The sequence below is a fragment of the Hoplias malabaricus genome, chromosome 3 (genome assembly GCF_029633855.1).
Source record: "Hoplias malabaricus isolate fHopMal1 chromosome 3, fHopMal1.hap1, whole genome shotgun sequence".
NCBI classification, from domain to species: Eukaryota; Metazoa; Chordata; class Actinopteri; order Characiformes; family Erythrinidae; genus Hoplias; species Hoplias malabaricus.
The window spans coordinates 3225180-3239404 of record NC_089802.1 but is presented as its reverse complement, the minus strand read 5'-3'; the positions used below and the strand labels follow the sequence as shown (position 1 = coordinate 3239404).

At 45.6% G+C, this 14225-nt stretch overlaps 1 protein-coding gene across 1 annotated transcript in view; it reads right to left on the bottom strand.

Annotated features, from left to right (window-relative positions):
* Window positions 1-14225, bottom strand: part of LOC136690938 (alpha-actinin-2) — a 67857-nt gene that overhangs the window by 20097 nt on the left and 33535 nt on the right. The window contains exons 5-12 of the mRNA XM_066663070.1: window positions 12841-12927; window positions 11926-12013; window positions 10926-11004; window positions 5978-6059; window positions 4495-4580; window positions 3407-3499; window positions 2533-2763; window positions 1289-1436 (exon numbers count right to left, since the gene is read on the bottom strand). Of these exons, the coding sequence (XP_066519167.1) occupies window positions 1289-1436; window positions 2533-2763; window positions 3407-3499; window positions 4495-4580; window positions 5978-6059; window positions 10926-11004; window positions 11926-12013; window positions 12841-12927 (894 nt within the window). The remainder of the gene's footprint in view (window positions 1-1288; window positions 1437-2532; window positions 2764-3406; window positions 3500-4494; window positions 4581-5977; window positions 6060-10925; window positions 11005-11925; window positions 12014-12840; window positions 12928-14225) is intronic.

The following is a 14225-nucleotide window of genomic DNA, read 5'->3' as shown; positions in this document are numbered from 1 at the left end:
TGTGTGTGCGTGGGTTTACTCCGGGTGACTGTCTGTGAGGAGTGTGGTGTGTTCTCTCTGTGTCTGCGTGGGTTTCCTCCAGGTCACTGTCTGTGAGGAGGGTGGTGTGTTCTCCCTGTGTCTGCGTGGGTTTCCTCCGGGTGGCTGTCTGTGAGGAGTGTGGTGTGTTCTCTCTGTGTCTGCGTGGGTTTACTCAGGGTGACTGTCTGTGAGGAGTGTGGTGTGTTCTCTCTGTGTCTTTGTGGGTTTCCTCCGAGTGACTGTCTGTGAGGAGGGTGGTGTGTTCTCCCTGTGTCTGCGTGGGTTTACTCCGGGTGACTGTCTGTGAGGAGTGTGGTGTGTTCTCCCTGTGTCTGCGTGGGTTTCCTCCGGGTGACTGTCTGTGAGGAGTGTGGTGTGTTCTCTCTGTGTCTGTGTGGGTTTCCTCCGGGTGACTGTCTGTGAGGAGTGTGGTGTGTTCATCCTGTGTCTGCGTGGGTTTACTCCGGGTGACTGTCTGTGAGGAGTGTGGTGTGTTCTCCCTGTGTCTGCGTGGGTTTATTCCGGGTGACTGTCTGTGAGGAGTGTGGTGTGTTCTCCCTGTGTCTGCGTGGGTTTACTCCGGGTGACTGTCTGTGAGGAGTGTGGTGTGTTCTCCCTGTGTTTGCGTGGGTTTACTCCGGGTGACTGTGAGGAGTGTGGTGTGTTCTCCCTGTGTCTGTGTGGGTTTCCTCCGGGTGACTGTCTGTAAGGAGTGTGGTGTGTTCTCCCTGTGTCTGCGTGGGTTTCCTACGGGTGGCTGTCTGTGAGGAGTGTGGTGTGTTCTCTCTGTGTCTGCGTGGGTTTCCTCCGGGTGGCTGTCTGTGAGGAGTGTGGTGTGTTCTCTCTGTGTCTGCGTGGGTTTCCTCCAGGTGACTGTCTGTGAGGAGGGTGGTGTGTTCATCCTGTGTGTGCGTGAGTTTACTCCGGGTGACTGTCTGTGAGGAGTGTGGTGTGTTCTCTCTGTGTCTGCGTGGGTTTCCTCCAGGTGACTGTCTGTGAGGAGGGTGGTGTGTTCTCCCTGTGTCTGCGTGGGTTTCCTCCGGGTGGCTGTCTGTGAGGAGTGTGGTGTGTTCTCTCTGTGTCTGCGTGGGTTTACTCAGGGTGACTGTCTGTGAGGAGGGTGGTGTGTTCATCCTGTGTCTGCGTGGGTTTACTCCGGGTGACTGTCTGTGAGGAGTGTGGCGTGTTCTCTCTGTGTCTGCGTGGGTTTCCACGCTCCAAAAACACACGAATTCACTGTATGGAAGAACCTGCTGTAGACTCTCACCTTTAGCCCAGGCCTCATGGCTGGAGGCTCTCTGCTGAAACTTCTCAGCCAGGTGTTGGAGGCGCTCCAGTCTGCGGATCTCCGTCAGGAGCCACTCCTCATAGCCTTTCTCTGCCTGCTCCAGACCCTGCCAAGCACTCGCAATGTCCTGCATCAGTATCCACAAAGAAAAAGAGAAGAAACATTGCTCCAGAAGCTTAGTTATCAGAAAAACAGCTGCATGCTAATCATTCACTCTTAAACTATGTGTTTTTGAAAGAACACTCCTAAAGAATCAATTTCCCCAAAGAATTCTTACAGAGGAAACACTGGGCACTTGTGCAACCACAGATTCAGCCCCAGACCCTGAGGAACTCTAGAAGTGGGACGTTCCTATAGAGAGGAACTTCATCCTGGAAAACAGGAAGGCCTTGACATTAACCGAGAAGATGCAGAGCAGTTAACGAGTGTTATATTTTTACACTCAGTGTTGATTTAGCACTGGTGAATTTGCTGTGCACCAGGTGGGATACAAAAGCATCGTAGAGCAATGCTCTATAAACACAGCAAACTTAGTTCATATCCCACCTTTTACAGGTTGATCATTGTGTCTTGAGGAGGACAAAGCCTCCCTGTCCAGGTTACAGTTTCTCACCAGTGGTCCCGCCCCTCTTTCAGAGTTTCAGAGTTCCTCAGGGTGTGTGGAGACGGATCTGTGGAAGCACAAGCAGAGCTGTGGGACCCCTGTGTTTACACTGAAGTAATATTATCTACTATTCTTTGGCTCAAGCTGGGAACGGACATTTTGGGAACATTCTGCGGAGTGATACCTGAAGAGCTTTGGCCTGAGTGACAATATTGTGCAATGCTGGGGGCTCCTGGAACCTCACTCAGCCAATCACACTGCGAAGTCGGAACTAACTGTGGTATAATGTTGTTGTGACTTCTACCAACTATCAGTAGATAAATATAACTTAACTCTCCACAAACGTAATAAATCCCATGTTTTTTGGACCATGTCATGACTGTGGACTGACAGGTCATTGGCGGTCTGTTGAGCTTCTAAAAAATAGATGATCCTAATTAGTGTTGCCTTATTACAGCTATGAGCCAATAAGAGAAAAGCATTCAACAGCTCCTGAGCCGATGGTTTTCAAAAGTAGAGTCATATTATTGTATAATGTGACAGTGTCACTGATGGTGAGATTTGTGTGATTAGAGAGGGAGTGATCTATAACAACACTCTGTAACGGCACGAATCTCACCGACACCATCTTGCCCTCCGAGGGCATGAACGCAGGCCGGTGGCTGATGCGCAGTTTGGTCTGAAGGGTGTTGAAGCTGGTCTCTAGCTGACACTTCTCCTGCACTTTGTGGGGCTTGTGTATGCGGCGGTAGTCACGGAAATCCTCCAGCTTCTTCCTCATAGCCGCCATGGTGTTCTCTGGAGTGCGGTTCTCCAGCCACGGGGTGGTGCGCCGGATCCATTCCAGCAGCTGCAGGAGAAAGAGGAGGGGTCAGGAGAACAGAGGGAGACTTTAAAAGCCCTAGAACTACAGCTGTACCTGGACACTTCACAAGGAGACCCCCCATTCACATTAGTTTAAATGCAGTGATGAAAAAACAATAAAACATTAATTATCAGTCACTTCCTCATCTCTATTTCTCCACTCACACACACACACACATCTGAGTTTCTTCCTCTATTTCTCTCTCCCTCCCTCTGCACTGCTCCCTCACTCTTTCTTTCTTTCTCTCACCCATACATCTCTCTTACTTTTCTCTTTCATGTTCACCTATTTACCTCTCTTCCTCTAAACTCTTTTTCATCTGTCTGTATCTTTCTTTTATCATCCACTCTTTTTTCTCTTTATCTTTCTCTATCTCTCTCTCTGTTTCCCTTCTTTTTCTTTCACCTTCACCATCTCTTCCACTGCACCATTTATCTGTCTGTATCATTCTCTCTCACCCTTCTCTCTCTTTCTCTCTCTTTTTAGAAACTCTGGAGACCCTGCAGACCCTCTCTGTGGGGTCCTCTGTGTCCTGAGCTCTCCCCGGACGCTCAGGGGAATCCACAATGTGGAAGAGTCCAGGGAGCTGCTGTGAATCCTCTTTAACGTTCAGGTGTGTGGGTCTTACCTCACTGACCAGTTTCTCGTACTCTTCCATGAGCTTCTCATTCTCCTGGTTGACCCCCAGGACTTTACAGATCCTGTTTGCAGCTGTTTCCGCCTTCAGAGACAGAGGAGAAGAGTCAGACTCTGAGCCCAAATACATTCACATACATCAGCCAAATCATTAAAGACACCTCCTTGTTTCAACACTCTCTGTCCATTCTCTCAGCTCCACTGACCACACAGGAGCACTCTGTAGTTCTACAGGTACAGACTGTCGTCCACATGTTGCTCTGCATACTTGGTTAACTCATTTCACCCAGTTCTTCAATGGTCAGGACGCTGTCGGCTGGATGTTTTTGGTCGGTGGACTGTTCTCAGTGCAGCAGTGACACTGAGGGGTTTAAAAACTTCAGCAGCACTGCTGTGTCTGATCCACTCTACACCAGCACAACACACACTAACACACCACCACCACGTCAGTGTCACTGCAGCGCTGAATTTAATGTTCACATTAATGCATGGACCTGGAGCCCACCAACCCACACACTGTGAAACAAGACCCCAGTCAGTTCTCTGTGCACTGTCTGAGTCAGAAACACAGGATAAAACGAGTTGTTCTGATTCTGCTCCGCTTCTGACGTCAAGTGCAGAGACTTTAGAATGGCCCCGCCCCCTCGTCTGAGTCTGTCCAATCACAGCGCTGGAATGCGCCGAGAGCACAAAGACGAGGTTAAACTCAGTAAAACAGACACAACGAGCGCAGAGAAATAATAGCACTGAGTAAAAACAGAGAAGAAAGAGAACAGAGTGAAAACGGCTAAAAACCAGCTTCTGCTCCTCGCTCCTCACTGCTGTGCGCTCGGGGTCGGGGTGAACAGCGAGCGGCTCATTATCATTTAAAGGAACAGGTGCTGAAAGCGGGCGTTCTGAACAGGGGCTGTTTACACAGGGGGAGAACACTGCTGTGGGGCAAAGCAGGTCACAGATGTTTCAATAAGAAACAGAACTGTGTTCCTCTGTGGGGAAGAGGGGGTTATGTCCACCTTGAGAACAATATCATGGCCATTATAAGCTCAGTCTGTGAAAGTCAAAACAATACTAGAAACCTACCTGTTCAGCTCCAGCGAAAGCGTGGTAGAAGCAGGACACGTAGGTCATTATCGCTCTCTCGTCGGGCTTGGGCGTGTTCACTATGTCTGGGAGAGAGGCAGAGGAAAGGAAACAAGTGGAAAAAACATTAGAAATCATAAGAAACTCAGGGCTCAAAAAGCGTAATATTTAAATTAAGAATGACAGGAAAGTAAGGGAGACTGCAGTTTTCTGAGCCCTGAAACTCAGAAATTTTTAAGGAATAGGAAAGATCTGGTATATTTTTTGCCCCTGGGCTCCCCCTACAGTACAGTGTAAGTCATTATCACAGCAGAGTCCTGAAATCACGTGTGGGATGAAAAGTGGGGTGTCGAGGGGTGGTTTCCTACCCTCCTCCAAAATTACATAGTGATGTTTCTTTAGTGCTGAGTCCAGAGTAGCAACGACAGAGACTCTATTCTCCATGTTACACCTCAGTGGAGCATCACAATGATTTTGAAGCAGTAATTTGAAAGTAAAAATCCTACCTTGTGTTGCTTTAAAATCAGTGGTGAATGAACGTTTGTGAACCCTTTAGAATCGTCTTTATTTCTGCATGAATTTAACCTAAAACTCCACACTGGGACACATTTTCTAAAAAGGAAACTGTGAACCATAATGGAGTCACACCAGTTACTGAAAGTAAAGGTTCGCATACTTTTGCATGTTTGTGTATTTTTGGATCATTTTCCTTAATAAATAAGTGAGTCATATATATGTGTGTGTGTGTGTGTGTGTCTGATTTGTTTGATTGGGTTCATTTCTCTTTATCTACCTTTAGGATTTGTGTGAAAATCTGATTCAGTACCATCTTATTTAGAAATATAAGAATTCTAAAGTGTTCTCCAATTTTCGAGCACCTCTCTATGTGGCCCACTTTTGGTTCTCATGCAGTTTGTCAGCACCGACAGTGGCCCAGCAGCAGAGCACCTCTGCCAGAAGTGGCCCATATCCCCGCGCTCTTTCTGAGGAGTCGTGTTGACTGATCAATGTCTATTCAATTATTCAAAGATGTTACTGAAGTGCTCTGGGTGTAAGACCAGGGAAATTTATTATCTTTATTCTTTTGCTATGGATTCAACATTTCTTACACACACTTTTCACTCACAACGCAAATGAGCTTCAACTTTCCATCACCAGCTGCTCCACAGCCATGTATTAGAGTCTATTCTAAGCTCTGCCTGGCTCCGATGACGACAGGGAGAAAGGTAGCGCTCATTTGAAGGATGTAGGGGGTACGGATAAAGACCTCAGTACACTCAGCCTGCAGAACTCCAGTTCTAATAAAGCTCTCAGCTCTCATTGCAATAATGAGAATGATAATAATGAGAAGAGGCCCCCGGCACAAACAACAGCATGACTTTGTGTGATACATTGGGCTGCTGTTCTTGAGTCTTTGGAATAATTGGAAGTGTGACCTTTCAGGACAATGTGTGGATTCTGTGCAGTGTGCTGTGTAGAGCACCTTCAGGGTCCAGCATTTTAGGGATATCCAGGTGTTTCTCTGCAACTTCCAGAGCCAGGCTCAGGTTCCCGACGGGATCATCCTGCAGAACATAATGATAAGAGAACGAGACTCAATACCTGTTTGTTTGCATTCATATAAATATTAATTTAAATATTTGTATGTATTTAATGTTTACTCTTTTGCACACTCTCAGAAAAAAGGCCCTGTACACATACATTACTGTCAGTAAAACTCCAAACAGCGTAGTGTATCTTTAAAGTTACAAACAGCGTAGTGTATCTTTAAAGGTACAAACAGCGTAGTGTATCTTTAAAGGTACAAACAGCGGAGTGTATCTTTAACGGTACAGACAGCGGAGTGTATCTTTAACGGTACAGACAGCGGAGTGTATCTTTAACGGTACAGACAGCGGAGTGTATCTTTAACGGTACAGACAGTGGAGTGTATCTTTAAAGGTACAGACAGTGGAGTGTATCTTTAAAGGTACAGACAGTGGAGTGTATCTTTAAAGGTACAGACAGTGGAGTGTATCTTTAAAGGTACAGACAGTGGAGTGTATCTTTAAAGGTACAGACAGTGGAGTGTATCTTTAAAGTTACAAACAGTGGAGTGTATCTTTAAAGGTACAGACAGTGTAGTGTATCTTTAAAGGTACAAACAGTGGAATGTATCTTTAAAGGTACAGACAGTGGAGTGTATCTTTAAAGGTACAGACAGTGGAGTGTATCTTTAACGGTACAGACAGTGGAGTGTATCTTTAAAGGTACAGACAGTGGAGTGTATCTTTAAAGGTACAAACAGTGGAGTGTATCTTTAAAGGTACAAACAGTGGAGTGTATCTTTAAAGGTACAGACAGTGGAGTGTATCTTTAAAGGTACAGACAGTGGAGTGTATCTTTAACGGTACAGACAGTGGAGTGTATCTTTAAAGGTACAAACAGTGGAGTGTATCTTTAAAGGTACAAACAGTGGAGTGTATCTTTAAAGGTACAGACAGTGGAGTGTATCTTTAAAGGTACAGACAGTGGAATGTATCTTTAAAGGTACAAACAGTGGAGTGTATCTTTAAAGGTACAGACAGTGGAGTGTATCTTTAAAGGTACAAACAGTGGAGTGTATCTTTAACGGTACAGACAGTGGAGTGTATCTTTAAAGGTACAAACAGTGGAGTGTATCTTTAAAGGTACAGACAGTGGAGTGTATCTTTAACGGTACAGACAGTGGAGTGTATCTTTAACGGTACAGACAGTGGAGTGTATCTTTAAAGGTACAAACAGTGGAGTGTATCTTTAAAGGTACAAACAGTGGAGTGTATCTTTAAAGGTACAAACAGTGGAGTGTATCTTTAAAGGTACAAACAGTGGAGTGTATCTTTAAAGGTACAAACAGTGGAGTGTATCTTTAAAGGTACAGACAGTGGAGTGTATCTTTAAAGGTACAAACAGTGGAGTGTATCTTTAAAGGTACAAACAGTGGAGTGTATCTTTAAAGGTACAGACAGTGGAGTGTATCTTTAAAGGTACAAACAGTGGAGTGTATCTTTAAAGGTACAAACAGTGGAGTGTATCTTTAAAGGTACAGACAGTGGAGTGTATCTTTAACGGTACAGACAGTGGAGTGTATCTTTAACGGTACAGACAGTGGAGTGTATCTTTAACGGTACAGACAGTGGAGTGTATCTTTAAAATTACAAACAGTGGAGTGTATCTTTAAAGGTACAGACAGTGGAGTGTATCTTTAAAGTAACAAACAGTGGAATGTATCTTTAAAGGTACAGACAGTGGAGTGTATCTTTAAAGGTACAAACAGTGGAGTGTATCTTTAAAGGTACAAACAGTGGAGTGTATCTTTAAAGGTACAGACAGTGGAGTGTATCTTTAAAGATACAGACAGTGGAATGTATCTTTAAAGGTACAAACAGTGGAGTGTATCTTTAAAGGTACAGACAGTGGAGTGTATCTTTAAAGGTACAAACAGTGGAGTGTATCTTTAACGGTACAGACAGTGGAGTGTATCTTTAAAGGTACAAACAGTGGAGTGTATCTTTAACGGTACAGACAGTGGAGTGTATCTTTAACGGTACAGACAGTGGAGTGTATCTTTAACGGTACAGACAGTGGAGTGTATCTTTAACGGTACAGACAGTGGAGTGTATCTTTAAAGGTACAAACAGTGGAGTGTATCTTTAAAGGTACAAACAGTGGAGTGTATCTTTAAAGGTACAAACAGTGGAGTGTATCTTTAAAGGTACAGACAGTGTAGTGTATCTTTAAAGGTACAAACAGTGGAATGTATCTTTAAAGGTACAGACAGTGGAGTGTATCTTTAAAGGTACAAACAGTGGAGTGTATCTTTAAAGGTACAAACAGTGGAGTGTATCTTTAAAGGTACAGACAGTGGAATGTATCTTTAAAGGTACAAACAGTGGAGTGTATCTTTAAAGGTACAGACAGTGGAGTGTATCTTTAAAGGTACAAACAGTGGAGTGTATCTTTAACGGTACAGACAGTGGAGTGTATCTTTAAAGGTACAAACAGTGGAGTGTATCTTTAACGGTACAGACAGTGGAGTGTATCTTTAACGGTACAGACAGTGGAGTGTATCTTTAACGGTACAGACAGTGGAGTGTATCTTTAACGGTACAGACAGTGGAGTGTATCTTTAAAGGTACAAACAGTGGAGTGTATCTTTAAAGGTACAAACAGTGGAGTGTATCTTTAAAGGTACAAACAGTGGAGTGTATCTTTAAAGGTACAAACAGTGGAGTGTATCTTTAAAGGTACAGACAGTGGAGTGTATCTTTAAAGGTACAGACAGTGGAGTGTATCTTTAACGGTACAGACAGTGGAGTGTATCTTTAAAGGTACAGACAGTGGAGTGTATCTTTAACGGTACAGACAGTGGAGTGTATCTTTAAAGGTACAGACAGTGGAGTGTATCTTTAACGGTACAAACAGTGGAGTGTATCTTTAAAGGTACAGACAGTGGAGTGTATCTTTAAAGTAACAAACAGTGGAGTGTATCTTTAAAGGTACAGACAGTGTAGTGTATCTTTAAAGGTACAAACAGTGGAATGTATCTTTAAAGGTACAGACAGTGGAGTGTATCTTTAAAGGTACAAACAGTGGAGTGTATCTTTAACGGTACAGACAGTGGAGTGTATCTTTAAAGGTACAGACAGTGGAATGTATCTTTAACGGTACAGACAGTGGAGTGTATCTTTAAAGGTACAGACAGTGGAGTGTATCTTTAAAGGTACAAACAGCGTAGTGTATCTTTAAAGGTACAGACAGTGGAGTGTATCTTTAAAGGTACAAACAGCGTAGTGTATCTTTAAAGGTACAAACAGCGTAGTGTATCTTTAAAGGTACAAACAGCGTAGTGTATCTTTAAAGGTACAAACAGTGGAGTGTATCTTTAAAGGTACAGACAGCGGAGTGTATCTTTAAAGGTACAAACAGTGGAGTGTATCTTTAAAGGTACAAACAGTGGAGTGTATCTTTAAAGGTACAGACAGTGGAGTGTATCTTTAAAGGTACAAACAGTGGAGTGTATCTTTAAAGGTACAAACAGCGTAGTGTATCTTTAAAGGTACAAACAGCGTAGTGTATCTTTAAAGGTACAGACAGTGGAGTGTATCTTTAAAGGTACAAACAGCGTAGTGTATCTTTAAAGGTACAAACAGTGGAGTGTATCTTTAAAGGTACAAACAGTGGAGTGTATCTTTAAAGGTACAGACAGTGGTGTTAGAGCCCAGTTGTGTTCCCTAAAGGTTCATTACATTCTCTTCTCCAGAAGGAGAGGGGGATCTCTGTAATCTTTCATTATACAACTGTGGAGAATAAAAGAACACAATAAAAGTCCTGGAGATGAAACGGGGCGAATGACATCAACACAACTTTTTAACATCCACAGTTAATACAGAGTAAGGTACAGTTCTGTTCCTAATTAAAGGTACAGACTATGGTTTCTAGATGGTACCACCACAGAGACAGTTTTTCTGAGAGTGCAGGGACATAGAGGGTGTGGAGCAAGATCCCCCAAGGGTCTCAGAGTGGTCCCATGGAGTTCAAAAGTATGGTTCTATGAAGCATATACCAATGTAAACCCATGCTCAGTTTCCTGGAGCAGTGGCGAATGAAGGTTTTTTTTTGTTGTAGATCAGTATTGTTTGAGTTGTTTCTGAATCATTTAATTAAGGTCTGGTAATTGTGCAATTAATTCTGCAGGTGGTCTGTAATTATACTGCAATTCTCTCACATTTTCAGTGAACCCCATGAGAACTTCAGAGTTAATGAGGATAATTTTGGCAAATTGTGAGGAGATTTAAACTTTCTCTTCATATTTTTTTAAGAAAGAACATAAAAAACAAGAATAAATTCTTAGGTGTTCATTTGTTCTTCATTTCACATTCATCCATCCATCCATCCATTGTCTGTAACCCTTATCCAGTTCAGGGTCGCACACTCCTCACAGACAGACACCCGGAGGAAACCCACGCAGACACAGGGAGAACACACCACACTCCTCACAGACAGACACCCGGAGGAAACCCACGCAGACACAGGGAGAACACACCACACTCCTCACAGACAGTCACCCGGAGGAAACCCACACAGACACAGGGAGAACACACCACACTCCTCACAGACAGTCACCCGGAGGAAACCCACGCAGACACAGGGAGAAAACACCACACTCCTCACAGACAGTCACCTGGAGGAAACCCACACAGACACAGGGAGAACACACCACACTCCTCACAGACAGTCACCTGGAGGAAACCCACACAGACACAGGGAGAACACACCACACTCCTCACAGACAGTCACCCGGAGGAAACCCACGCAGACACAGGGAGAACACACCACACTCCTCACAGACAGTCACCCGGAGGAAAACTGTGTCCCTGTAAATGCTGTGTGTGTGAGAGGGCGGCTGAGACCTTGTTCAGTTTGGAGTAGTCGATCAGGTCTGGTCTGTGTCTGTGAATGAGAGCGCAGAAGGCCAGGCCATCCTTCCAGCTTCACCAGGACCAACAGGACAAGAGCAGGAGAGAGAGTTATCCTCTGTAACAACAGCCTCGACAGTAAAACAACAGACACCAGCACACACACAACACACACTCGCTATAACAGATCTGACAGTGTTTACTCACCATCAAATACTCCACCGCTGACACATTAGTGAAGCTGCATGAAAACTGCCTGGTACACATTTAATGAAGAATGCACTAATGGAAATGGGCTACTGCTGGGGAGTAAATCGTTAACGTCCATTCAAGTTTAGAACCTGTTTCTTAATTGTGCTATATCCCCCCTCTTCTCCACAGAGGAACACAGTTCTGTTTCTTAGTGAAACGTCTGTGACCTGCTTTGGTCCAAACCCCACGAGCCCCACAGCAGTGTTCTCCCCCTGTGTAAACAGCCCCTGTTCAGAACGCCCGCTTTCAGCACCTGTTCCTTTAAATGATAATGAGCCGCTCGCTGTTCACCCCGACCCCGAGCGCACAGCAGTGAGGAGCGAGGAGCAGAAGCTCTGGTTTTTAGCCGTTTTCACTCTGTTCTCTTTCTTCTACGTTTTTACTCAGTGCTCTTATTTCTCCGCGCTCGTCGTGTCTGTTTTGCAGAGTTTAACCTCGTCTTTGCGCTCTCACATAAACGTGGGTCCAGCGATGTGATTGGACAGACTCAGACGAGTGGGCGGGGCCATTCTAAAGTCTCTGCACTTGATGTCAGAAGTGGAGCAGAATCAGAACTCCTCGTTTTATCCTGGGTTCTCTGACTTATGCAGTACACAGAAAATTGACTTAGGGTCTTGTTTCACAGTGTGTGCGTTGGTGGACTCCTGACACACACATTAATGCGTACATACACTGAACTAGAGAGTTTTGATCATATGTCCCATTTCAAACTTTTTTCAAGTTCCCTACTGCTAGCGCTCACCTGCAGCGGAAGTTCTGGACGTTGACGTTCCTGTAAGGTGCAGTCTTCCTCTGGCACCAAAGCAGCAGACCCTCTTTAGCCGAGGTTTCTGGGAAAACGTCAGAGACGATAACTAGTATTTTAATAACGTGTGTGTTAACACCTGCATTAGTGTGTCCTCAGTCACATTAAGTGAGGGTGTGTTTATTAAAGCTGAGTAATGTGAGTGATCTCTCTACAGAGCCACAATGTGTCATAGACCCATGTGTAATTATGGTTCAAATGCGCAGACATGAGCTGAACACCACTTCATCCATTAAGTTAAAGAATAAAACAAAAGTCCTGTGGCATGTTCATTCACTTCAGTCCTGCATTAATGTTTAAACACGGATCTCATGGCTGCACCGAGGACTTCCATCTCCATCTCTCATTAGTCCAGAGGCGCAGTTGATTTATGATTCTGACCAGCCGAACTCGGATTCTGGTGCGGAGGATCCTACACTCCTCACACCCGGAGTCATGAGACTGTAAAGAGGGGTTGAGGCATGTATTTGAGATGTGTCTCTCACTGTGTGAGACCCGTGGAGCAATGAGCCCCTCTCCGTTCTGTGTGAAACTGAGCGATGGTCACTCAGGAGCAACTGTGTGGTTCACAGAGAGATGAGGCGTTTGAAAAAGCTTCAGCTTTTCAGCCAATGACCTCAGCTCAGTTCAAAGAGAGCTGAGAGTGTTCTGAGCAGTGGGAGAGAAACAGACGGAGACCAGGTGGAGAAACTGGAGAATTTAAAAAGATCTGCAGCAACCGGAACATCCCTCAGACCCCAGAGAGGTAAGGCCTAAAGACCCAGAGGATGTCCACAGACACACCACTCTGTGTGTGTGTGTGTGTGTGTGTGTGTGAGAACACTGCAGGGACCTCTGACTTTCCCTTCTCACCTTCCACTGAGATGTCCTGGATGGCGAAGCGGAGGATGATGGTCCAAATCATTCCCAGAGTCATCTTTACATTCCCATCAACAATCTCTAAAAATCAAAACCAAGCACAAAATACACTTCACTGAAGGTAAACAGTGCCCCCCCCCAACCCCTGAATATCTGGTGCTAAATTATGATACTGTTGTCTTGAACTACTCTTCAGCTTGTATTTACTGAAGAGGAGAAAATGTATTGTGGAGTACACTGTACATTCGTCTGTGAATATTTTGGATGCCTCAGGGTTAGTGTCCCATTTTGTTGTTTTGTTTTAGACACGCAGTGTTTTGTTTTTGAAACCCACGCGGACACGGAGAGAACACACCACACTCCTCACAGACAGTCACCCGGAGGAAACCCACACAGACACAGGGAGAACACACCACACTCCTCACAGACAGTCACCCGGAGGAAACCCACACAGACACAGGGAGAACACACCACACCCCTCACAGGCAGTCACCCGGAGGAAACCCACGCAGACACAGGGAGAACACACCACACCCCTCACAGACAGTCACCTGGAGGAAACCCACGCAGACACAGGGAGAACACACCACACCCCTCACAGACAGTCACCTGGAGGAAACCCACACAGACACAGGGAGAACACACTACACCCCTCACAGACAGTCACCCGGAGGAAACCCACGCAGACACAGGGAGAACACACCAAACCCCTCACAGACAGTCACCCGGAGGAAACCCACACAGACACAGGGAGAACACACCACACTCCTCACAGACAGTCACCCGGAGGAAACCCACGCAGACACAGGGAGAACACACCACACTCCTCACAGACAGTCACCCGGAGGAAACCCACGCAGACACAGAGAGAACACACCACACTCCTCACAGACAAGTCACCCGGAGGAAACCCACGCAGACACAGGGAGAACACAGCACACCCCTCACAGACAGTCACCCGGAGGAAACCCACGCAGACACAGGGAGAACACACCACACCCCTCACAGACAGTCACCCGGAGGAAACCCACACAGACACAGGGAGAACACAGCACACCCCTCACAGACAGTCACGCGGAGGAAACCCACGCAGACACAGGGAGAACACAGCACACCCCTCACAGACAGTCACCCGGAGGAAACCCACGCAGACACAGGGAGAACACACCACACCCCTCACAGACAGTCACCCGGAGGAAACCCACACAGACACAGGAAGAACACACCACACCCCTCACAGACAGTCACCCGGAGGAAACCCACACAGACACAGGGAGAACACACCACACTCCTCACAGACAGTCACCCGGAGGAAACCCACGCAGACACAGGGAGAACACACCACACTCCTCACAGACAGTCACCCGGAGGAAACCCAC